General features: G+C 40.9%; 1 protein-coding gene across 5 annotated transcripts in view; it reads left to right on the top strand.

The window, feature by feature from the left end:
* Positions 1-27,500, top strand: part of ctnnd2a (catenin (cadherin-associated protein), delta 2a) — a 298,449-nt gene that overhangs the window by 186,845 nt on the left and 84,104 nt on the right. For all 5 annotated transcript variants that reach the window (XM_058376504.1, XM_058376506.1, XM_058376508.1 and 2 more), the window contains one exon: positions 5,027-5,252. In XM_058376504.1, coding sequence (XP_058232487.1) covers positions 5,027-5,252 — 226 coding nt within the window. The remainder of the gene's footprint in view (positions 1-5,026; positions 5,253-27,500) is intronic.

The raw sequence follows: 27,500 nt of genomic DNA, 5'->3' as shown, positions 1-27,500 counted from the left end.
TGATTAAAATAATAACACTTCTTGAGGGTTTCTGGTGGAATAAAGGAAGAGGACATGTTTGCCTGTGAGGAGATCTAGAGTTGAACTTTTTGGAGAATTTCTGTTGTGAAATCGAGTCTGATTCCGGAGAGCTTGCGGAAGCGACGGCTGGCTGATTAACATCTAACATATAACGTTAGCATAGCATCCTGACAGGGCCGAGCTGCAATACATTCATTATTCAGCAGCTTTCACCTCTGAGTGTTTCATTCAATTCAGCACAGGACTACAAATCACATAAATGCCAGAGAAAGACACGAGACACGGCAACTGTCTGTCAAGACCATGGATTTTTTTCCACCCTACAGACAGGGTCAATTTTGGGTCAGAAACCGTAAACCAAAAGAGTTTTTGTTTGATTCCAGACACAAAGCAACGACACTCTGAAGTATAAACTCTGAGGAGTTTGTGTAATCGGTCCACCGTCGTTCTTCACCACCGCTTCTGTTTCCGGGCGTGTCAAAGAAAAGGTCCTGCTTCAGAAATAACCACGTAAATGAGGAGCCGAGCAGGTCAGAGGATGAAAAACCACCTCGTAAAAGTGGAGTGCTAAAAGTCCACACCATAAAGAACACTCTGGAATAAAGTCAGTGATCCAGAGCTACTGCTTCTCCGGAATTACGAGGGATTTGGGAATCTTTTTGCTGAAAGCAGGTCTTTGCTCTAAATCACCTCATGTTGGAGGCGTACGGGGAAAAAAACAGACATGTTGGAAATGTTTGTGATGTCGACTTCATCCAGAACACGACTAATAACTCTTATTCTTTAACATCGCATAGCTCTGAATACCGGAAATGGCGATTTGTTTCCTTTTAGAATAAAGATGAAGATTTGTTTGCGATAATCTCAGGCTAAATATGATTGTGTTCCAAAAACAGAAAACAACCTCACTGAACATCATATGCATCGCTTTTCTAATAAAATCTCATGATTCATGTTTTTGTTCTGAGACGATTAAACCAGTTGCTTTTAAAACAAGTATAAAATCCTGATATTACGAAATACTAAAAATGTTTTATTTATCCAGATAATAATTATAAGGTTCCACAGAAGCCAAGAAGTCTAAACTAAATTAGCTCTTATTTTCTCTGTTTGTTTTATGTATTATAATAATAAGTAATATATTATATTATAGTATAGTATATTATATTAATATATAAAAAATAAGTAATAAATAAATAAATAAATAAATAAATAAATAAATGTAGGCTGATGGTAGAGATTAGCGATTCATCATATAAGTCATTAGAGATTCTTCATTAATAAAGACTTCAAAGCACTTTTGTACATCACTCTGGATAAGAGCATCTGCCAAATGTCAGAATGTAAATGTAAATGTCGATCAGGAGATCAGGATCAGGACCACGTCTTTCTCCAGAGATACTTATGATCCAGATGCTGTTATTTAAACCGTCATAAAGTTTCTAGATTGGTCTCTTTAATGTCTCCTTAACTGAATTGATTCAGTGACACAGTTGTTGTGATATGTGATGTTCATTTTGAACGAATCCCTAATATGACTCGGGAACAACGAGTCATCTCAGAGGGCGATTCGTTTTTTTTGTATTGTGCAACATCCTATAGTTTCTGTACTATGACTATAGTTCATCTCCCGAGTTGTTCGTTCATCACATGATCACTTCTTGAAAAGTGGAAAACTTTTTAAAAAATTTAAAAAATTATCAAAAGGCAATGAACATTTTCTGAAAACAAAAAAATGCCCATCTTCCCATCACTACACAAATCTGCACTTATACAGTAAATGTCGAGAGCGTCATTCACAAGAGCTTGATCAATATTCTCTACAAACCTTCTGACCAATCAGAATCCAGAATTCATCAGCACTGTGGTGTATCCTACTTTTCTCTTTATTTGAGAAAGAAAAACGATCAGAGCGACTCCATTTAGATTATCTCTTGATTCTGAGATGAAGCCTCATTTTAGTAGAAAGATGTCGTGTGTTATCTTGCAGGAGAAATATTGTGAAAAAGCCTCAGAGCCCGGCTCGGGTTTGTTTACGCTTGCATTACAGCACCTCTTATCATCACGCGGCGTCTGAAAGCCACGGCATCTTCCTGGAACATCTGAAAGATTGGTATCTGAAAGGTCAAGCTGTTTGAATGAGTGGCCCATTATCAGAGCAAATAAAATATTCAGCCATGATCCGGCGACTCGGAATGACAAAAGATGCCGAAAGCACGAGACAGATTGGGGATCGGGAGGAATGTTTACCTTCTGATCCGATGCATATGCATGAGCCGTGTCTGTATGCAGAGAGTTCCGGCACGTAAAGCCGGTTTGAACATCCGACACGTCACATCTCTGAGACTAACTGAGTCATCAAGGAGAATAGAAGTGCAGCCTGGCGTTATTCCAGAAGCTTTATCCGTACGAACCGCCGTAGTTCGGTCACGTCTGCGTCCTCGCGATGTCTCCGGAGTTGTATATCCGGAGCCCAGCGGACCAATTAGAGGCCGAAAAACCCAAAGCGCAATTAAGAGACTGGAGTGTAATTGAAAAAGGCGGGTTATCAGCAAACGACCTTCCATTCGACAGAAACCCACGATACGTTGGCAGGGAGAGGCGTGAATGTGAGACGACTCAGAAAGCGTGTTAATTAAGGAATTACAGAGTCACAACAAAGCGCTTTGTCTGCACCGAGCAGTACGCTGGGCCGAATATTCCCGGCAAGCTAGCATGCTTAAACGCCTCTGTATGAGATTAATAAGAGTCTGTTGACTTGTCAGGAAGATTAAAGAGATTACAAACACATACGCCGCTGCCTCTTGACCGCACAAAGAGCAATTTTCTTGTCATTGGAGCAGATAAGAGTGTTATTTCTCTTGATTTAAGCTGTAGGCTGAATTAGAAAGGTTTTCGCTAGACCACTGAGGTTGGTGCAGCATATTTATTCTTTTCCCGTCGTCGTGTATTACAGCACGGGTTTGATGCAGATGTGATGATTTCTTTATGTAGTGCAGCAGGTGTTTGTGTTGATCGTATGGAGGGTTTCGTGTGTACCGTTCATGTGTGTGCCGTCACGCTGAGCCAAACATTTCAGATACGAGAGCATGAAGGTCACTGAAAGGTCACCATCGTAAGGAAATGCCAGGTCATTACAGCGCAGGCTGGACTTTATTGATAATAAGGTCAGAAAGAACAGGCGTGCTTGAATTAGATTTAGTGCTGCTTCCTGTGGGCGTGGCCCACAGTTGGAGTGGATGTGAGCATGAGCTGGCTTGGGCTTCTATCGTTTATTATATTCAGGACCATCGATGTGGGTCAGATTGTGATTTCACAGCTCCAGGCTCCCGGGTTTGATCCTGAACCTCGGGTTATAGCCTGTCTGGGTTATTTGTTTCTGGAATGCTCCACAGCATTCAATGTAGCTTTAAATGATAATAATAATGATTTCATTTTTAATAAATAAACATGCATTATTGGATCTGGACGTTTTTTTCTTTTCCATTATAGATGGGATCATCGTATATGAGACATCGCCGCTTCTAAAACTGAGGTTTTCTTTGTCTTTGTGTCTCGAGTGTGTAAGTCGTTCTGTTCAGCGTGTGCTGTGATGAAGGCTCAGACTCCAGCACCTTCCCTCCTTCCTCCGATCGATCGATCGTCTCGGCCCGGGGATTTATGAGCTCGGTCTCAGTGGCCGTCTCTTCGGCCCAGACGGTTTCCATAACGCGGAAAACATTCATGAGCTTTAAGAAGTTGCAAAAAAGGAGTTTTTTCTCATTTAAAGAGTACGGCGTTAAAGCAATAAACCACACGAAGACGCTCAGGGAAGAGCCATGATGCCGGTTCTTGGATCATAAACATTTCCTTTGCACAGTAGATGAGATTTTGGTCTGTTTCCAGTCTGTCTGTGTCTCCGTGGCTTCGTCTCTGCATGTCTGCAGATGTTAAATGCTAATTTATCTGTGCTAGCGATGAGCAGAGATAAAAAGAGGAAATGAAAGACTGTGTTAGCACCTAAAAATAGTGCTGCTCTGTATTCCTGCTGACAAGCAATTACTCATGAGTGAGCACTTCTTAAGCTGAGCTGTATCACACACACACACACACACATACACACACACACATGCTCTGCTGTGACGAGCCAATTTACTGAAATCCTTAAATTACACTTTGTCACACTCCATTTTTAGCTGGTGAGTGTGTATCCTGCTTATTGGTGTCGTTAGGATCTGCGTGCCACCGGATCAAATACGTACCAAATAAACAGAGGTGGTGCGTTCTTACAGGAAAATAATCAACGACAGACTGGAACGATGGAGCAGAGTTACTGGAACAGAGCACTCTTGAACTTAGTGTTATTATTTTCCTTAAACTTTAACATCTTAATTGTTTTATTCTTTTTATACCACAGCAATTATACAGTTCTGCTTTAATGGTTGATTTTTATCAGTTTGTAGTTACATGTAACGTTGTGGGATCGTCTGCAAAACAAGTTTTGGGTTTAAACGCCGTAGAGACAAACTTGTACCTGACCTCGCTTAATGCAGGTCTTATTTAAACGTAAACACAAAAAAAAATCGCAATTAATTATTTAATTAATTAACTCGTTTTTTTGGTAAGCTTTTCATATTTCAGATGATTTTATCATAATGCTAATTTGAATTAAAAATAAAACAAAACGGATTTATTTAAACAGTTTTGCTGAGGAAGCAAGTTCTTTCTGATAGATTTATTTACTTTTAAATGCGTGTGTTAGTGAAGACTTGATAAAAATATGACGTAATAAACCTTTTAGCTGTTTAATAATGAAATAAACAGTTTTTTCTCTGATCAGTTTATAAGACAGGTGTGTTTTTGCTGAATCTCGTCTATACCTCCATCCCTTCTCATCCTCTTGCCCTTGTCTCTCGTTCTATTTGCTCCTTTTTCCGTCTCATCCGCCGTCGTCTTCTAGACCTGATCCATCAGATCTGTGAGCATCTCCTGACCTTTCTGTTTTGTCCCTCCTCTCCCGCCCTAGCCCCATCCTCCCCCGGTGTCGACTCCACCCCCCTGCAGAGAACAGCCAGTCAGAATGCAGGCGGAACCTTCCCGCGTGGAGGCTACGCCAGCTACGTGGAGCCGTACCGCACGCTGCAGTACTGCTCATCCGTGGAGTCTCCCTACAGCAAATCGGGCCCCACCCTTCCTCCCGAGGGGACCCTGGCGCGCTCGCCGTCCATCGACAGCATCCAGAAGGACCCCAGGTAAGACGCCTCACACCTCCATCAGACTTCCTGCCTGGTGTTTATCCTCTGGAGCTGTGTGCTGCTGAAGGTTGTAGCGACGGAGAGAATCGATCGGGATGAGAGGAGAGTCAGGAGGTCAGAGTGGATTCTTCTTTGAAGGATGTTGTTCGCTCTGGTTGTGGTCACTCGTTGGCAGGTTGTCAGATTTGTGGTGAGACGGTCAGTAACACGGTGGTCTCTGTGCCTCGGGATGTTTTCTGACTTCAGGTTTATTTAGCAGCAGAAAACTTCCTGATTTTCTGCTCAGCAAGTGAATGTATCTTAAATAGGGACAAATTCATCAAATATTTCTTATTAAAAGATTAATAAAAGCCGATTTCTCTTCAGATTTTCTGCAGGTTTATTCTGTTTTGCTTCATTCGAGTATTTAATGCGTAACATTAAAACAATTATCTGCCAAAAGACTATTGCAGGCTTGAACTTGGACAAATAAAAGAAATGAAACAGGATCAATAATCATATATTTGGTTTATTGTAATCCTGTAATATGAAATTCTTGATGAATTTGATTTTGTTTAATTTTTTTCACTTGCTCATGTCTATTTTTATTGAGCTTGAAAACGACTGCACTGACTGTTAATAATAATAATGATAATAATAATAATAATAATAATAATAATAATAATAATAATAATAAAGTTTACTATTATTATTATTATTATTATTATTATTATTATTATTATTATTATTAATCAATTTCTTTTTTCTGTCTTAGTTTCCATAAAAACATTTTGAACTTCATTCTCAAACATTCTCTTTTCATAGTTACAGGAAGCACGCTTTTTTCCATATTTCTGTATGAGTCCTAAATAAATCAAGTGAATGAAGACGTGGTGAACTTACCGAGTTCCTTGAGCTCCTGGTGTGTTATTGTGTTTTATTTTGGTGTCCCAGGCTTCAGAAGTGCAGCGCTCGCTCCGTACCTGCAGCTCCACTGGCTTTTAATTGGTGTTTCCTCGCCAGGTTCACGAGTTTGAAGCTCCCCGTGGTGGGCGTGGCCAGTGACTTCTTTCAGGAACGTCGTAGCTCGTTAGCATGGCGAGTGGTGATCAGTGCAGGTGGTGGTGAAGGCGACGCTGCGTGGATGAAGGGATGAAGTTCAGTGCAGCGAGCCAGCTTAATGATGTCTGGGTCTGTGATCTGATTACTCAGTGCTGGACTTTGTGGAATGGCTGGTCAGTTCTCTACTGAAAAGTTTACACTGCAGATTTCACTCAGCTTGGCCTGTGGGCTGGCGCTTTCATGGCTAATGGTGATGTTTTGCATTAAAGTAAAATAAAGGCAAAAATTGGGTGAAGTGACAGAGTGAAAAATAGAATTAATAGAACAAATCATTAGGGTGATGATATTTAAAGAAAATGTATTGACTGATTTCAAGCAAATTTTCATATAAATCACAAAAACTAGACCAAATAATCTCTGGGTCATGCTGCTAAAGGAAAATAATCAGAGTGTTGTGATGAAGATTGAGACGCTGTTACCTTCACAAACATCACGTCTTTGCACTTACACTTTCAGTTTATTAAATAGAGACACATCATCATCATCATCATCATCATCTCTCTCTCTCTCTCTCTCTCTCTCGCCAGCCTATATTCTCTCTCTCTCTCTCTCTCTCTCTCTCTTTCTCTCTCTGTCTCTCTCTCTCTCTCTCTCTCTCTCACCAGCCTATATTCTCTTTCTCTTTCTCTCTCTCTCTCTCTCTCTCTCGCCAGCCTATATTTTCTCTCTCTCTCTCTTTCTCTCTCTCTCTCTCTCTCTCTCTCTCTCACCAGCCTATATTCTCTCTCTCTCTCTCTCTCTCTCTCTCTCTCTCTCTTTCTACCCCCCCCCCGCACCAGCCTATATTCTCTCTCTCTATTACTCTCTCTCTCAAAGTTAAAATAAACCACAGCTTGACACGTTACCATAGCAACCACAAAGAAGTGTAACCTCCTCTGTCCTGAAGATGTCCAGCTTCATCTCAGACTGTGACACAGCAGTGAGACTGGAGACTCCTTCCACACGTCATACAGAAACATCGTGTAAGGGCTGTGCTGGAAAAAGGCTTTAAATTTAATGCATCATCAACATGGAAGATCTTACAGGAACATTTCCTCTTTACTGAGCTCACTTCACTAGTTACATTTATGGCACTTGCTGTATTATTTTGGGGGTTTTGTTGTTGTTGTTGTTTGTGTTGTGTTGCTGGTTGTTGTGCTTTCTGTGACATCAAGGCTTTAAATTTCTATATCGTCTCATCATATTGTGTTTAATGGCAAAGGGAAAAAATGCAGTTTCCTTCTCCAGTCCTTATTTTCTATCCCAGATTTTTTTCCAGGCTTAAAATCCTTAAGAAGAATCTGTAAATGAGATTTTATCCTGGTTAAATAAATTTTACTTACTAATAAACTGCTAATATTCAGAGTTTAAACTAGAGTTAAAGAGTTTAAACTAGAAACCAGAGTTTAAGCTCCTCGGATCCTGAAAACCTTCTCAGAACGATCATCAGTCACTCCTGTCCTGTCTCAGCTGACGAGAAGGTGAAGGCAGGCAGGCGAGTCTATCGAGAAGGAGAGTATCGCTCTTCACTCTATTAAGGTTCGAGGCTCAGAAAAACACTGATGGGAGTCATTTAGTCTGTAATGGAGCTGCTGGTGCTGGTGGTGGTGGTAGTGGAGGGGGGCTGAGATGTGACCTCCTCTACCTCTACCACTTGTTTCCGTTTGTGACACAATAGCAATCCAGACTGGGCCCTTTTGAGAAAATGACCTCTTTTATATCCACGCTTTTCATTTCACAACAGCGCTATTTATTTCCTCCTTCAGCACAATGGCTGGGAAAACAGCCGTAATGGTCGTAATGCTTTGATGGCTCCTGTGCTGTTGAGAGTCCTCTGGCTCGAGAGGGGGAAAGTAACGAGAAGGTAAAGAAGCTTTTACCGCTAACACACTGTCCGACTTCTTCCCGGTGCTGGTTCCTGGTTTAAGGGTTTTTTTTTAATTATTTATTTATTTCACAATCAGACCCTGTGGAAGATGTTTAGTGCTGAAGCACTTGTGAAGGTGCTGACTTTTTCAAACGGGTTTGTTCGGTCAGCGAGTGCCTCCAGGTGAGCTGCTTAAGCGTAGTGGACTGACAAAGCCTGACATTTTTTTGACCTTTTCCCTTTGGCAAAGTGCAGGAAGTGTCGTGGGCGAGCGAGAGACTGGAGAAAAGAGCAGCACATTCCTCCGTACCTCGTACCTCTGTTTTACACTTACTGTTTCTAATACTTACTTTATATTAGGAGGGTTTTTTTGTTGGTCAGAACAACTTTAACAAAAGTAGAATGTATTGAAATGGATCTCATGGCCGGATCGGGAAACTGTCTCCAAACTCTGTGTGTGTGTTAGCAAAGAAATGATGATCCTGTATCAGATATTTTATAAATAAAGTTAAATTTTTGCTTAAAAAAAAGTGTTCATTCTCTCCATGTACTGTACAGAGACTTTTGTTTTGTTGGATTTTGGAGCTTTAAAAGGCGTTTCGAGAAGGTAGAACTCTTCCAGGTGAATTTCTGTATCGACGCTCATGTTGTTTTCCTGTATGACATCATCAGCGAATCCTCGTTTTTAGCCATGGCTTCGAGACGTTTATTTCCGTGTTTTTTTGTTGATCCTTTCTGTATTGTCTCATCATATCGTGTTTAATAGCAAAGAAAAAACGTGCCATTTTCTTCTCCAGTCCTTATTTTCTGTCCCGGATTTTTTCCAGGTTTAAAAGCGAGTGCTTAAGAACAATCTGGCAACCTCTGAGGCGTGTATTACAGTGTATGCAGGTGATTTGTATAAGAATGAAGGCAGAAATTTGACTTAAAGCAGGTGACTCGGAATGCAAGGAAGTTTCCTTATGAAAATTTTGAACAGCATCAGGAAGCATGCAGCGTGCTGGAGGTGCGTTCAGAAAGCGGTGTGTACGTGAAGGAGACGGTGGAGTCAATGAAGACAAACAAGTGTGATTGAGTGGAGCGTATTGATCAGAGGAAAAAAAAACGGGGGTTGCCTCCTTCACATCCAGGCGCCGAGCTCCGTGCTTTTCCAAAGCCATCGATCTGAACTCGAACTGCTTTTAAACACAGTCATTATCACTCTGGCTCCAGGCTGGCGTAACATCTGTTCAACATCCTAAATGGAGACACACACACACACACACACACACACACACACACACACAAGATTTGCTGATTCAAGGAAGTCCTTCAGTCTCCTCGAGCTGACTTTGAGCAGACACACAGGCAGAGCACGAAGTTTAGAAACAGTCGATTTTATTTATTTATTTTTTTTAATGAGGGTTGAACATTTTCCTGTTGAGTGGGCGGGGCTTTTCTCACGTCCGATTACTGACCTTTGAAAAGGTGTACGGTTAAAATGCCACGTTAGCTGAACTTAATGATAAACAAAGCCAAGGATCTTTTGCTTGCCGACTTTTAAATTAAAATGTTTTAATGCATCTTCTTACAAATCAGTTTTATCTGTATATCAGTTTTAACCATGGAGAATGTCACAAAGCAGCTTTTCAGCGATATAGAATAAAATGATAAAAATTTAAATGTATATTTATCCCTGATAAGCTGGTCAGAGGTGAAACTCCCTGAGATTTCATGAGGAAGGAACCGTGATAAGAACCAGACTCAAAAAACCTCCATCAGCATGTGAGTCAACCACAAGAACTTCTGGTAGGAGCGTGAAGGTCCGTGAAGGTCTGTGATGTTCTCTGGAGACACATTAAGATCAGAAAGAGCTTTTTGTGCATCAATAAGAATTTGAAACCTTCATGATTGTGGAACTGAAACTGAAGCTTTCTGACTGGATACATTTCAAAACCTCAGGAAAGTTTTAGTGCTGGAACAGGAGGTCAACATCTGGAGCATTTGTTTCTGGATCAGCGTCAGATTTAAACACAGCGTCCTGCGTCCTATTTGGTTCTGTTTTGTAGAGTGATGTGTTTTCTCTCAGAGGCAGATGTTTACTAGAAGAAAAAACCCAGCGATTAGGAAAACAGCAGTAGAAAGTAGCGTGGTGTCTGTGGCCTGCCAGTGTAACGTATCAGTGTGTAATTATCCAGCGTTCGCTCTGGCTGACCTGTAGCTGAAGACATACTGATGTTTTATTGATGCTCGGCTTTTCTTCTCCGTCTCCGAATGGTAATCAGGCTAATCCATGAGCTGTGAACTTTCACTGGCAGTGAGCGCGAATCCTAATCAAGCCTGTAATCAAACATCCCAGAGATTTCTGCACAGTTTATTTTATTTCTTTAAAATGACTATAAGCATGGAATAGGGAAAAAAGCAGGTGAAATTTTGGCTTGTTTCCAATCCAGGGATGAGTTTTATTCCATGGAGGTTTGTGAGATTGACCTAAGCGCTTGAAAATTCGTCTTATAGCAGAGATTTGATTGGGGTTTTTTCTGTGGATGTCTTTTTAGCCGTCTGTAGTCACCGTGCTCTTCCTGAATTTTTTTTTCATTTCAGTTCAATTCAGTTTGTTTGTATAGCGCTTTTAACAATTGTCTCAAAGCAGCTGTACATAGAAACATGAAACAATGCTAAAGCTTGAGGAAAAACTCCCTGAAATGATGTGATCGTCCTAACCGTTCCACGGAAGACGCCATCACCACAACCCTGCATCTGGCCCTCACACACCTGGACTGAAAAGACTCCTACGTTCGAATGCTGTTCATAGATTTCAGTTCAGCATTCAACACAATCATCCCTCAGCAGCTGATTAAGAAGCTGAGTCTCCTGGGCCTGAACACCTCTCTCTGCAACTGGATCCTGGATTTCCTGACTGGGAGACCTCAGTCAGTCCGGATCGGGAGCAGTATCTCCAGCACCACCACACTGAGCACTGGAGCACCTCAGGGCTGTGTGCTCAGTCCATTGCTGTTCCCTCTGCTGACTCATGATGGTGCAGCAATGCACAGATCCAACCACATCGTCAAGTTCTCTGATGACACGACCGTGGTGGGTCTCATCAGCAAGAACGACGAGTCAGCATACAGAGAGGAGGTGCAACATCTAACAGCCTGGTGCAGAGCCAACAACCTCTCCCTGAACGTCAACAAGTCCAAAGAGATGGTTGTTGACTTCAGGAGAGCACAGTGTGACCATTCTCCGCTGTCCATCGATGGCTCCTCTGTGGAGATCGTCAAGAGCATCAAATTCCTTGGTGTCCATCTGGCGGAGAACTTCACCTGGTCACTCAACACCAGCTCCATCACCAAGAAAGCCCAACAGTGCCTCTACTTCCTGAGGAGGCTGAGGAAAGCCCATCCCCCTTCCCCCATCCTGACTGTGTTCTACAGAGGGACCATCGAGAGCGTCCTGAGCAGCTGCATCACTGCCTGGTTTGGGAACTGCACCATCTCAGATCACAAGACCCTTCAGGGGATAGTGAGGACAGCTGAGAAGATCATCGGAGTCTCTCTCCCCTCTATCACAGACATTTACACCACACACTGCATCCGCAAAGCCAACAGCATTGTGGCTGACCCCACACACCCCTCACACACACTCTTACACACCCCACACACCCCTCACACACACTCTTACACACCCCACACACCCCTCATACACACTCTTACACACCCCACACACCCCTCACACACACTCTTACACACCCCACACACCCCTCACACACACTCTTCACCCTCCTGCCATCTGGAAAGAGGTACCGGAGCATTCGGGCCTCACAACCAGACTGTGTAACAGTTTCTTTCCTCAAGCCATTAGGCTCCTCAACACCCGGGACTGAACTGTTCTACACTCTCACACACACTCTCACTCAGGACTGAACTGTTCTACACTCTCACACACACACACACACACACACACACACTCTCACTCAGGACTGAACTGTTCTACACTCTCACACACACTCTCACTCAGGACTGAACTGTTCTACACTCTCTCACACACACACACACACTCTCACTCAGGACTGAACTGTTCTACACTCTCACACACACACACACACTCTCACTCAGGACTGAACTGTTCTACACTCTCACACACACTCTCACTCAGGACTGAACTGTTCTACACTCTCACACACACACACACACACACTCTCACTCAGGACTGAACTGTTCTACACTCTCTCACACACACACACACTCTCACTCAGGACTGAACTGTATATTAACTCTCTGTCTCTCTCACACACAGATACACACACTCTCTCTTGACTGTGTGGACGCACAAACACACACACACATAATTTATATTGTTCATTACTTACTGCACTACCTCTACCTGTCATCCGCTGCTATAGTTATATTTATGTTTATTCTATTTGCACTACCTCAGCCGCTGCTGTGTATTCTTGCACAATATTTTTGCACAATACTTTTTTTTTTTTTACATTTCACTTTATCTATTTTATTTCACTTACATTCCAGTACACGTTCTTTTATTTCTTTTCAGCGCTAAGTGTCCTGTGTTCTTTTGTGTTGTCTTTATTGTATTTATTGTCTTTTTTGCACTGTCTTGTCTATGCTCTGTTTGCACCTAGCTGCACACTGTGCACTTTACGTGGATAAGACAAACTTCTGTCCTAGCTCTGTGGTGGTGTTTGTTGTTTTGTGTTGAACTTGTTGTTGTATGTTTATGTAGCACCAGGTCCTGGAGAAACGTTGTTTCATTTCACTATGTACTGCGCCAGCTGTACGTGGTTGAAATGACAATAAAAGCTTCTTGAATCTTGAATCTTGATCTTGAGAGGAACCAGGCTCAGAAGGGAAACTCATCCTCATTTAGGTGACACTGGACAGGAAATGATGTAACTGTTGATCTGCAACAGCAACCAAGAGCTCTTGAGGAACTAGTAGGTCAGTGTAGTTTCTGACCTTTCAGCTTCACCACTGACACTGGAGACTCTTTCCATACCCAAGGAACATCTCCATAGATGTACGCATCCATCCAAAGGAGTCGTTACCGTAGCAACGACACAGCATTAGAAGGAGCACAGTCTGTGATCTAATCGAATGCAAATCTGCTGTTAGAGAAACGGAATCGCCAAGTTCAGCAGCGCTCTGCTCCGGTTTATGTTTAATTTGTCGTTTCTTATGAGCCGGAGACGAAGCGTGTTATTTTAGCCGTCCCGCTTTCATAAATTAAGCTAAACTTTAACGGCGGAAAAACTAGGAACCAATTAAGGACAAAAAATTGCTTTCTGCCTCTGCCTCGGAGGTCATGTGGGTGTAATTTGGAGTGTGTATGAGAAATGTCCTGTTACTTTAACAGCCCCGAACGCGCGAAATGACGCATGGCCCTTACACGGCCCCAGCCGGCAGCGTTGCCTGTTCCAGGTAAATTACCCTCCACTTATTTCCCTCATCACCTGCTTGCAGAAAAGTCCCTTAGAGGAAAGAATGGATGAAACTCGGCACAAGGTTTGACCCTTATTATCAGCAGACTTCAATTTGTCCGGCATGTGGTCCTGGACAAACACGCCTGACTTTGATAAATAGAGCGTGCCGCATGCACTGGGGAGCGAGGCTGAATTATGATGTCGGCCCTTTTGTATGCGGTATAATGAGGAGCAGATAAGTTTCATGAGCTTGGAGCCGAGTGCATTGTGATGAAACGGGGAGGTGGAAGTGTTTTGGCGTGCGGGACGAGGCGTTTTTAAAGAGAAGCCTGCGTCATTAGCGGGCTCGTGTTGATGAGGGATCGAGTTGTCACCCTTTCAATAACAAACCCTGAGCTAGGGCTAACTTTATGCTAATTAGTGTCTCGGTGAGGTGTTTCATCAGACTAGTGGAGCTTCATTCATCTCCCTGACCTGAGCTAGTCTTCTGACCTGAGCTAGTCTCCAGTTTGCAATTTAAAATCATACAGTGATTATTTATACCACAGCGAGCAGGTAGGTGGCTGACATCTGATTGGTCAGCTGTTGTTGATGAAATTAAATGACAGTAGCAGTGGACGCAGCACGAAGAATCCATCCTGCTGCCTACAGCGAGAACGCTGACTCCACTTTCACTCTGTGAACCATTAAACACTCCGTCTGCTGCTCTTATAGGAAACTAATCAGCGATCAATAATCAGCAAGTGATTACTCTCCAATAACATCCCAGAGTGCTTTATTTCTCTTATTCCACAACTAGAGTCTTTTTATTTATTTATTGCAAAAATATGTTTATAGTATCGTTAGCTGTCATAGAGTTTTACAACATTTTTACAACATTTAAACATTTTTTTCAGAAAGAAAGAAAGAAAGAAAGAAAGAAAGAAAGAAAGAAAGAAAGAAAGAAATGGGCGTGGTTAGATTTACTCTCATGGCTTAATCACACAGTGTGTTATTGATTATTTTCCTATAAGAGCAGCACACACACACACACACACACACAGTGTGATTAATGCTTGGTGTGATCCGTAGAATCACTGCTGACTGCAGCTGATCACATGACCTCAGGATGGAGGCAGCGCTGCAGCGTAGCAGTAAGACAGTCAGGAGTCTCGCTGCTTGAGGTTAATGCATAGCTGCATGTGTCAGCTTCTTTCCTCTCATCCCACATGCTCCTGAGACGGATTAGTGCAACATGCAGGATAAGCAAAATAATATCTCCTCACCTTCACTGAGGTTTCAGTTCCTCAGGCTCATTTCAATTTCTCAAGGAGTCAAGAAAGAGATCTCGCATTACATCACATCTGCATTCACATCACATCTGCATTCACATCACATTACATCACATCTGCATTCACATCACATCTGCATTCACATCACATTACATCACATCTGCATTCACATCACATCACATCTGCATTCACATCACATTACATCACATCTGTATTCACATCACATTACATCACATCTGCATTCACATCACATTACATCACATCTGCATTCACATCACATTACATCACATCTGCATTCACATCACATCTGCATTCACATCACATTACATCACATCTGTATTCACATCACATTACATCACATCTGCATTCACATCACATTACATCACATCTGCATTCACATCACATCACATCTGCATTCACATCACATTACATCACCTCTGCATTCACATCACATCTGCATTCACATCACATTACATCACATCTGCATTCACATCACATTACATCACATCTGCATTCACATCACATTACATCACATCTGCATTCACATCACATCACATCTGCATTCACATCACATCTGCATTCACATCACATTAAATCACATCTGCATTCACATCACATCACATCTGCATTCACATCACATTACATCACCTCTGCATTCACATCACATCTGCATTCACATCACATTACATCACATCTGCATTCACATCACATTACATCACATCTGTATTCACATCACATTACATCACATCTGCATTCACATCACATCACATCTGCATTCACATCACATTACATCACATCTGCATTCACATCACATCTGCATTCACATCACATTACATCACCTGTGCATTCACATCACATCTGCATTCACATCACATTACATCACATCTGCATTCACATCACATCACATCTGCATTCACATCACATTACATCACCTCTGCATTCACATCACATCTGCATTCACATCACATTACATCACATCTGCATTCACATCACATTACATCACATCTGCATTCACATCACATTACATCACATCTGCATTCACATCACATCACATCTGCATTCACATCACATCTGCATTCACATCACATTAAATCACATCTGCAATCACATCACATCTGCATTCACATCACATTACATCACATCACATGTCACATCTGCATTCACATCTGCATTCATAACACATAACATTACAAAACATCTGCATTCACATCACATCTGAAATCACAACATATCACATCTGCATTCACATTACATCACATCACATATCACATCTGCATTCACATCTGTATTCAGGTCCTGATGGTGACCTACACCAGTAAGTGGACCACAGCACACCTCCACACAGCCATTAGCAGACTCTTTGGGGCTTGGAAATGGCCTGAGAATAGAAAAGGAAGAAAAGGTGATTATATTAAAAGAAAGAAAAGCTAGCACACGTTTATTATCCTTCAGGGCAGAACTTCAGGGTAGTTTCATTTCTACAGCAGGTTTCCTCTTCTACTCAAACGACTATAAAACCACAACCACAGCCTCGTCCAGCGGGTGTGTAAACTTTTACAGCGTGTTTGTGAATTGCTGAGAGCAGGGCGGCTTTTATTCAGGAGGCGGTCACTGAGGTTACTTTTTTTTTCCTCCGGGGACACGGTGGCCTAGCGGTTAGCATATTCACCTCACACCTCCTCTAGGTTTGGGGGGTAGGTTCCAGGATCCGCCCTGCGTGTGGAGTTTGCGAGTTCTCCCTGTGCTTTGCGGATTTCTATTCTTGGACCAAAGACACGCTTTGTAGGCTCTTAGGACTCAGCTGTGATGCTAGCTGTGGTGTAAGAGAAATAAAACACTCAAGGACGTGCTCTTATTGGAAAATAATCGTTCATTGATTGTTGATTAGTTTCTTGTAACAGCGACACACTGAGTGTTTCATTGTAGTGTGAATGTTGTGTCAGTGTTAATGATGTAGGAGAATCTACACAACATGATGGTGTATTTAAATTCGGTGAAATGTTGTTGATTTTTATTTTGACATCAGGATTTGAATGATTTCTTGTTCTGTGTCACTGCAGCGCCTTTAAGAACAAACACAAAGACTTTCCAGGGAAGAGCAAAAAATTGTGAATGTCAAGGTGATGTTGCTACTGGTGGTGGTGGTGGTGGTTTTGTTGTTGTTTTTCATGTTCCTTTGCTGTTGTTGTTGCTGATTTGGTCGTTGTTACTGTTATTGTTGTTGTTGTTGATGCATCATGATGATGATAATGCTGTTGTTGTTGTTGATGATGATGCTGATGTTGTTGATGATGCTGTTGTTGCTGTTGTTGTTGATGATGCTGTTGTTATTGTTGTTGATGATGCTGTTGTTGCTGTTGTTGTTGATGATGATGATGCTGTTGTTGTTGATGATGCTGTTGTTGTTGATGTTGATGATGATGCTCTTGTTGTTGTTGTTGATGCTCTTCTTGTTGTTGATGCTGTTGTTGTTGTTGTTGATGATGCTGTTGTTGTTGATGTTGATGATGATGCTCTTGTTGTTGTTGTTGTTGATGCTCTTGTTGTTGTTGATGCTGCTGCTGTTGTTGATGACGATAAAGCTGTTGTTGATGATGATGATGATGATACTGTTATTGTTGTTGATGATGCTGTTGTTGTTGTTGTTGATGATGATGATGTTGTTGTTGATGATGATGCTGTTGTTGTTGTTGATGCTCTTGTTGTTGTTGTTGATGACAATGCTGTTGTTGTTGTTACTGTTGCTGTTGTTGATGTTGTTTTTGTCAAATGGGAAATCAGAGCTTCAGCCGAACAGTTGAATGGAGCATCAGCTCAAACAGACAGCACCATCTGGAGCTCCTTTTGTTGTGTGTTTCGCCTCTTTAAGCGTGTCCTCATGCCCCTAATCACACACACAACAACACAGTAACACAAGAGTGCTGATTACGTCTTGAACATGCAAATGGAGCAGTTTGAGGCCTGATTGTGAGAGAGCTGCTGTTTACCAACATCTAATGGGATTAATCTGAGAGCCGGAGCCTGATTTCTCCCGCCGGTGAGACGCTCGTCACCTCCACCTTCGCTCCATCTCGGCTTTGTGTTTTTATTTTTTGTCGTCTCAGTTTCCCGGGTCTTTGTGTCACCTGTGTGTTTTGTTGGATGAGTTAAGCGTTAACCGTACACAGAACCGACCTGATCTCCTCCTGCGCTTTATTTCATTCTTTGTGTTTGTTTGAATGACACATTTCCCTCGTCGGAGCGGAAATAAAGCCGTTTCGTCCTGGAAGAGAGCGAAGATTTGTTTTTAAACTGAAATGTGTGTGTTTATGGAGTGAAGAGATTTCTGCCTGCTCCGTTTCTGACTCTCTGGGTCTTTAAATCCTGCACTGACTCGGAAACCTTCTGCAGGAGGAAAGCCTCGCACACGGGAATGAGTCATGCTTTTTATTCTGTGTGTGTGTGTGAGTGTGTGTGTGTGTGAGTGTGTGTGAGTGTGTGTGTGTGTGAGTGTGTGTGAGTGTGTGTGCGTGTGTGCGTGTGCGTGTGTGTGTGATGGTATGAAAATACTGTCAATGCTGTCAGTTTGTCCTCTAATTGTGTTGAGACCACAGAAGATGTTGATTCATTCTCTATAACAGCAGCTCTGACAGTAGTGCGGCTCCGAGTCACATGTAATGTCATGGTTACTATGGCAACAGCTCATGCACATGGACTTGTACAGGAAGTCGAGTCGAGGACATGTAAAGAGATTTTTAAAAAATACGTTTTTGTGTTTGGAATATTCAGGATGTTTATTTACTCAGTGCAGCGTCGAGGGAAGGAGTCTCCAGTGTCAGCGCTGTGTAAGAGTCATGTTTTTATTTTAGCAGGTTTAAGTGAGGGATTAACGTGAGGTTGGTGAGGGAAAGTCCATTTATAGCTGCTAGAACCTGAACGAGATCTTGCGTCATGGATGATCCAAATCATTAAATGTAACTATGAAGGATAAAAAAGAATGTAGTGAGATGCAGTGTAAAAATGAGAGGATTTAAACACAGTTTACACATTATTTATTTATTTATTTATTTATTTATTTATTTATTTAAATTAAATTAAAATAAATTAAATTAAATTTCTTTAATGTTTTTTGTCTTAAACCAACATTTCTATCTACCAGAGCTCGGTTTCTTTTTCTTTTTTTATTTATGACCATAAAAACCCTTGAAAACCCGCTGAACAAAGAGTTAATGCTAACATTCTGTAAGCATTACTTTAACACACACACACACACACACACACACATAGAGCATATACACTAACATTGTTTGGTCAGTGATAACGCACTTAGACCTGATGGTAATTGACTCAGCGTGTGATTCAGAGCTGAAGAGCGTCTCGCCCTCACTTTGGCGTATTACCTTCTCACACCACCTCCACTAACACACTTTAATTCAGTCTCAGGTCATCAGTAACACCATCTGAGGTCTAAATTGCTGCTCGCTTTAGCGCCAAAAAAAACTTACACGCAGAGTCTTCATGAAGGTGGAGAGAGGCTCAGGGTTTAACTCCACTGAGCTACTTTCACAGATGGGTTATTACAGACAGACAGACAGACAGACAGGTCAGTACAGACAGACAGACAGGTCAGTACTGACAGACAGACAGGTTATTACAGACAGACAGGTCAGTACAGACAGACAGACAAATCAGTACTGACAGACAGACGGATCAGTACAGACACACAAAAGGATCATTACAGACAGACAGGTCGGTACAGACAGACAGATGAGTTGGTACAAACAGATAGGTGGGTCGGTACAGGCAGACAGACGGGTCAGTACTGACAGACAGACAGGCCAGTACCGACAGACAGACAGGTCAGTACAGACAGACAAATTGGTCAGTACAGACAGACAGACAAACATATGAGTCAGTACTGACAGACATATGGGTCAGTACTGACAGACAGACAGGTCAGTACAGACAGACAGATCAGTACTGACAGACAGACAGGGTATTACAGACAGACAGGTCAGTACAGACAGACAGACAAATCAGTACTGACAGACAGACGGATCAGTACAGACAGACAAATGGATCATTACAGACAGACAGGTAGGTACAGACAGATGAGTTGGTACAGACAGACAGGTGGGTCGGTACAGGCAGACAGACAGGTCAGTACAAACAGACAGATGGGTCAGTACTGACAGACAGACAGATTGGTCAGTATGGACAGACAGACAAACATATGAGTCAGTACTGACAGACATACAGGCCAGTACCGACAGACAGATGGGTCAGTACTGACAGACAGACAGGTCAGTACAGACAGACAGATGAGTCAGTCCAGACAAACAGATTGGTCAGTACAGACAGATGTGTCAGTACAGACAGACAGACAAATATATGAGTCAGTACTGACAGACATATGGGTCAGTACCGACAGACAGACGGGTCAGTACTGACAGACAGACAGGTCAGTGCAGACAGACAGATGAGTCAGTACAGACAGACAAACAGACAGACGGGTCAGTAGAGACAGACAGGTCAATAATGACAGATAGACGGGACAGAACAGACAGACCTGACTGTCCAGACAAACAGATGGGTACAATAGAAACTGACAGATGCATCAGTACAGACAGACAGACAGGTCAGTACAGACAGACAGACAGGTCAGTGCTGAATGCTGTCTGTGTGTGGACAGAAATCTGCATCAGACTTAAACGTGTCTTTACAGAATTCTGTTTCTATAACGATTTAAATAAGAAAATATTTAGAAGAAAAGAAAAACCCGTCTCTCAGCTGGAGTCTGTCTGCTGCTCCTGCTGCTGAGGAACTAAACGGAAATTCTAATATCGATCCCGCCTCTTCAGGTGAGACGATCCCTGAAAATATTCCGAGTTCATCATCACAGACTGTGTCTGTTTTACTACATTTAACACTACAAAGGCCATAGATTGTGAGAAAGCCATGCAGAGCAAAAGAGATGAGAGAGGAGTAGAGGAGGAGAGGAGATGAGAGCGGAGCGAGTGAACACACCGTGACCAGACGAGTGTGAAATGTCTCGGGGAGAGAGGACAAGCCGAGTGGAGCCACGAGGCGTCCCTGAGGAACACTCAGAAAACCATGAAAATATAATTGGGAGCTGTCAGGTAGAGCCGAGCGCCGAGGCATCACACACAGAGGAATAAGCAAAGCCAGAAAAGCCAGGGAAAAACACGGCTTCGGGTTTTTTAGCATTTTCAATCGCTGCATAAACATCAAATAACAGCAATTTGGCCGGCTAAGAGCCGAAATCACGGGGCTGCGGAGTGACGATGCCGCTAAGTGGTCGTGCTAGCTGGGATTGACGACTCTAACACACCATTTTGGCCCAAATTCCTGCCACTTTGATGTTCACTTCTTTTTTATCTGATGTATAAGTACAAAAAAAAAGAGCATCACTACACACACTTCCTGTCCAGATGTAACACAACTTCCTTTTTTTTTTTTACCATTTAAAGGGTCCTGAATCACATGGCTCATTTGATTCTTTTAAACGAATCTGTTCAGTGAGTCGAATTCATTTGATTCCTCATTCAACTCACTGAATTTTCTTATGAAAAAACGTTTTTTTTCATTTCTTTAAATCTCAGCAGTGACCGGCTAATTTATTCATTATAGGACACCGCGTCATATTTTTATCCATTTGTTGTTATGTTAGAGCATCTACAGTATACACAGTCCTGTCCTTTGTAGCACTGACACCGGAGACTCCTTCCATTAATGAGGAGTTAAATGAAAAAAATCTCCTCTATCACACACATTTAGTAACATGCTGTTGCTATAGAAACCATAATGTATTATAAAACTCTGATTTGCAGTAGTAATAATCTCCACCTTCTGACCAATCACAGTCCAGAACTCATGAGCGATAAGCACGTAGCAGTGTGTATTGAAGTTTAATAAGAACTCGGTTCTTTTGGATGTTTTGTACGTTGTGATTTTTTTTTTTTTTTTTTTTTATGAAAGTGACTTGGGATTTTTTTTCTCACTTCGGCTTATTTCTACTCCTTTTCTTTCATTCATGGATTCCATTTTTATGAACAATGAGAGCCTTAATGCCGTAGAGAACGGAGAGGAAGAAGCAAGTGCAGGAAGTGAAGAGAGTCAGGTTTTTAGTTGATCTTCTTCTTGCATATGAATGGAGATTATATTCTGTATTTTGGTGCACGATATCGCAACACGACTGAGCAGAATTGCTGTTTTCTCTCTCTCTCTCTCTCTCTCTTTTTCCCTCTCTCTCAGTGTGTGGTGTGTGATTTAGGAACAATAGCTCTATAAGACTCAGTAGGAGTTTTAAGAAGACTTAAAAAGAGCTCTGCTTTTTGTTTATATCCTCAGAGATCTGGAGCAAAACCAGTAAACAAGCCATACTTTATAATTGGCCAAATATTGGCTGGGTGGGTTGTGGGTTGTTTGTTTGTTTGTTTTTTTTCTCTTTATTTCCTTCTTTATTTATATTTTATGTCTATTTATTTTTTATTTTTTTTATTGTCCGATCATTATTATTATTGTTGTTGTTGTAATTATTTTCCCTTTTTCATGTAAAATCAAAATGGGATTCTGTAATGTTAATCATTATGCAACTCATATATGTTTCCAGTAAAAAGATTTTGCAAAAAAAATAAATAATTGGCCAAATATCATACATCATATATCTTATATCATGCTTCATATACATCATCCATCATATATTCAGGATCATCATGATTGTAACCAGCAGGAATTGATCCAGTCAGGGTCAAGGACATGTCGAGGTCAAATGTCTGAAACAGTTTTTTCAGCTTTCTTCTTGTCTAAATTCTAAATTACAGGGATAATAAGAATCAGTCGACTTGGTTGTGGTGGTGGTGGTGGTGTTAGTGATGGTGGTGTTAGAGGAGGTGGTGGTGGAGGAGGAGGAGGTGGTGGTGTTGATGGTGTTAGTGATGGTGGTGTTAGAGGAGGTGGTGGTGGTGGAGGAGGAGGTGGTGGTGTTGATGGTGTTGGTGATGGTGGTGTTAGAGGAGGTGGTGGTGGAGGAGGAGGTGGTGTTGATGGTGTTAGTGATGGTGGTGTTAGAGGAGGTGGTGGTGGAAGAGGAGGAGGAGGTGGTGTTGATGGTGTTGGTGATGGTGGTGTTAGAGGAGGTGGTGGTGGAGGAGGAGGTGGTGGAGGAGGAGGAGGTGGTGGTGTTGGTGTCAGTGGTGTTGGTGCTGAGTTCTTGTTTAACTTCACACTATAAAGGTGTTATATAAATAAAGGACATTAGAAGCAGTGATAGAAGTAGTAACAGTATCAGTATCAGTATCAGTAACAGTATCAGTATCAGTAACAGTAACAGTAACAGTAACAGTATCAGTAACAGTAACAGTAACAGTAACAGTATCAGTAACAGTATCAGTAACAGTAACAGTATCAGTATCAGTAACAGTAACAGTATCAGTAACAGTAACAGTAACAGTATCAGTAACAGTAACAGTAACAGTAACAGTATCAGTAACAGTATCAGTAACAGTAACAGTATCAGTAACAGTAACAGTAACAGTATCAGTAACAGTAACAGTAACAGTATCAGTAACAGTAACAGTAACAGTAACAGTATCAGTAACAGTATCAGTAACAGTAACAGTATCAGTATCAGTATCAGTAACAGTAACAGTAACAGTATCAGTAACAGTAACAGTATCAGTATCAGTAACAGTATCAGTATCAGTAACAGTAACAGTATCAGTATCAGTAACAGTAACAGTAACAGTAACAGTATCAGTAACAGTATCAGTAACAGTAACAGTATCAGTAACAGTATCAGTAACAGTAACAGTAACAGTATCAGTATCAGTAACAGTAACAGTAACAGTATCAGTAACAGTAACAGTAACAGTAACAGTATCAGTATCAGTAACAGTAACAGTAACAGTATCAGTAACAGTATCAGTAACAGTATCAGTATCAGTAACAGTAACAGTAACAGTAACAGTATCAGTAACAGTAACAGTAACAGTATCAGTAACAGTATCAGTAACAGTAACAGTAACAGTATCAGTATCAGTAACAGTAACAGTAACAGTATCAGTATCAGTATCAGTAACAGTAACAGTATCAGTAACAGTAACAGTATCAGTATCAGTAACAGTAACAGTAACAGTATCAGTATCAGTATCAGTAACAGTAACAGTATCAGTAACAGTAACAGTATCAGTAACAGTATCAGTAACAGTAACAGTAACAGTATCAGTAACAGTAACAGTAACAGTAACAGTATCAGTAACAGTAACAGTATCAGTAACAGTATCAGTAACAGTAACAGTATCAGTAACAGTAACAGTAACAGTATCAGTAACAGTATCAGTAACAGTAACAGTATCAGTAACAGTAACAGTAACAGTATCAGTAACAGTAACAGTATCAGTAACAGTATCAGTAACAGTAACAGTAACAGTATCAGTAACAGTATCAGTAACAGTATCAGTATCAGTAACAGTATCAGTAACAGTATCAGTAACAGTAACAGTATCAGTATCAGTAACAGTAACAGTATCAGTAATAGTAACAGTATCAGTAACAGTATCAGTAACAGTATCAGTATCAGTAACAGTAACAGTAACAGTAACAGTAACAGTATCAGTAACAGTATCAGTAACAGTAACAGTAACAGTAACAGTAACAGTATCAGTAACAGTAACAGTATCAGTATCAGTAACAGTAACAGTAACAGTAACAGTAACAGTATCAGTAACAGTAACAGTATCAGTAACAGTAACAGTAACAGTAACAGTATCAGTAACAGTAACAGTAACAGTATCAGTAACAGTAACAGTATCAGTATCAGTAACAGTAACAGTATCAGTAACAGTAACAGTAACAGTAACAGTATCAGTAACAGTAACAGTAACAGTATCAGTAACAGTATCAGTAACAGTAACAGTAACAGTATCAGTAACAGTAACAGTATCAGTATCAGTAACAGTAACAGTAACAGTAACAGTATCAGTAACAGTATCAGTAACAGTAACAGTAACAGTAACAGTATCAGTAACAGTAACAGTAACAGTAACAGTATCAGTAACAGTATCAGTAACAGTAACAGTAACAGTATCAGTAACAGTATCAGTATCAGTAACAGTAACAGTAACAGTAACAGTATCAGTAACAGTAACAGTATCAGTAACAGTAACAGTAACAGTAACAGTAACAGTATCAGTAACAGTAACAGTAACAGTAACAGTATCAGTAACAGTAACAGTATCAGTAACAGTAACAGTAACAGTAACAGTAACAGTATCAGTAACAGTAACAGTAATAGTATCAGTAATAGTAACAGTATCAGTATCAGTAACAGTATCAGTAACAGTAACAGTAACAGTAACAGTAACAGTAATAGTAACAGTATCAGTATCAGTAACAGTAACAGTAACAGTAACAGTAACAGTAACAGTATCAGTAACAGTAACAGTATCAGTAACAGTATCAGTAACAGTAACAGTAACAGTATCAGTAACAGTAACAGTATCAGTAACAGTATCAGTAACAGTAACAGTAACAGTATCAGTAACAGTAACAGTATCAGTAACAGTATCAGTAACAGTAACAGTAACAGTATCAGTAACAGTAACAGTAACAGTATCAGTAACAGTAACAGTAACAGTAACAGTATCAGTAACAGTAACAGTAACAGTAACAGTAACAGTATCAGTAACAGTATCAGTAACAGTAACAGTAACAGTAACAGTATCAGTAACAGTAACAGTAATAGTATCAGTAATAGTAACAGTATCAGTATCAGTAACAGTAACAGTAACAGTATCAGTAACAGTAACAGTATCAGTAACAGTAACAGTAACAGTAACAGTATCAGTAACAGTAACAGTAACAGTAACAGTATCAGTAATAGTAACAGTATCAGTAACAGTAACAGTAACAGTATCAGTAACAGTAACAGTATCAGTAACAGTAACAGTAACAGTAACAGTAACAGTAATAGTAACAGTATCAGTAACAGTAACAGTAACAGTAACAGTATCAGTAATAGTAACAGTATCAGTAACAGTAACAGTAACAGTATCAGTAACAGTAACAGTATCAGTAACAGTATCAGTAACAGTAACAGTAACAGTAACAGTAACAGTATCAGTAACAGTAACAGTAATAGTATACGTATTAACAGTAGCAGTAATACTAGTAGTAGTGAGTATTATTAGTATTATTATTAATTATTATAAGTAGTAGTAACATTATTATTAGTAGGAATAGTAACAGAAACAGCGTGAGTATTAATTGTAGTGTGAGTAACAGCAGTAACAGGAACAGCGTAAGCATTAATAGTAATAGGAACAGTCTGAGTGTAATTAGTAATAGTAAAGTGTAATAGCAATGTAATAGAATGTAATATGCAGTAGCAGCAAGATAAGTATTATTGTTATGATGATGATGATGATGATGGTGATGATTAGCAGCAGTAGTAATTTTAAGTATAAATATCATTAGTAATAATAATAGCAGTTGATCGTGTTGATGTTCTGTAAGTTCCATGTGAGACTACTTCTCTACTTCTCTCTCATACGTCTCTTCTTTCTTTCTTTCTCATCTGTCAATTATCCCTCCATCACTTGAATTTTCAGGGTGTTTGTTACATCTCTCTGTCTCTCTCTTTTTCTCTCTCTCTCACTCTTTCTCTCTCTCTCTGCATCTGTTTCAGCTTCTTTTTGTAGTACAACAAATCAGCCTGAGTAAAGTGAGAGTGAGAGCGAGAGGTGTAACAGCCAACAGCTTCACAAATCACAAGTGTTTACACGGCAGCGTGACATCATCAGCCTGTGGCTCTTTACCAGACGTGTGTGTGTGTGTGTGTGTGTGTTTGAGATCTACTGATAGCATGTGACTCATGTTGTGTTCAGTATGTAGCACTGTGTAACCCACTGACCGAGAAACACCTTCCTTCTATTTTTCTCTCTGGAGATTTATTTATTTATTTATTTATTTATTTATTTATTTATTTATGTATGTATGTATGTACGTACTGTTTGCACACACACCCATTTATAATTTAACAAAAGGAACAGTGAAGGTGGAAAATCTGCAGTGAAATATTTTCCAGAAATGTCCTTGTGTTCACTCACTAACAACTTGTTTGTCAGTGTCCCTCCATCTTCCGTGTTTGTTTATTTTCTTGCTTTAACCCCCAAACTCGCGACCCGATCGGTCTCGGCCCAGTCCGACAGCATGACCCGCGTGGTCCGGCGCTTCCTCTGTTCCTCGCTCTCACTGCGATAAGTTCCCTTTTACCTTCTGGAACTTCTTTTTCATATTCTCTTGTTATTTACAGCCTCTCATGAAACATTACAAAGGAAAAAACAAGCTTGGAAGGATGTAGCGGCGCTCACAGGTTCCTCTGAGCGCACGTGAGCGTACGTATCCGGTACGGTTAGCTCGCTTTGCTAATCTAATCTGAGAACGAAGCTAGCATGAGAAATCGAGAAGTCAGGCACGTAGCATGAGAATCGAATGCGTGGGTTATTTAATTTAAATCTTAACTATTCATACAGTGTTTTATAATGGAGAACAGGCCACACCCACAAGAGACACTAAAAGCATCTCGTCACGTGATCACGTTTATC

Source organism: Hemibagrus wyckioides, linkage group LG23, assembly GCF_019097595.1.
Source record: "Hemibagrus wyckioides isolate EC202008001 linkage group LG23, SWU_Hwy_1.0, whole genome shotgun sequence".
Lineage (NCBI taxonomy): Eukaryota > Metazoa > Chordata > Actinopteri > Siluriformes > Bagridae > Hemibagrus > Hemibagrus wyckioides.
The sequence above is the reverse complement of the archived record's forward strand: the minus strand, read 5'-3'. Positions and strand labels throughout refer to the sequence as shown.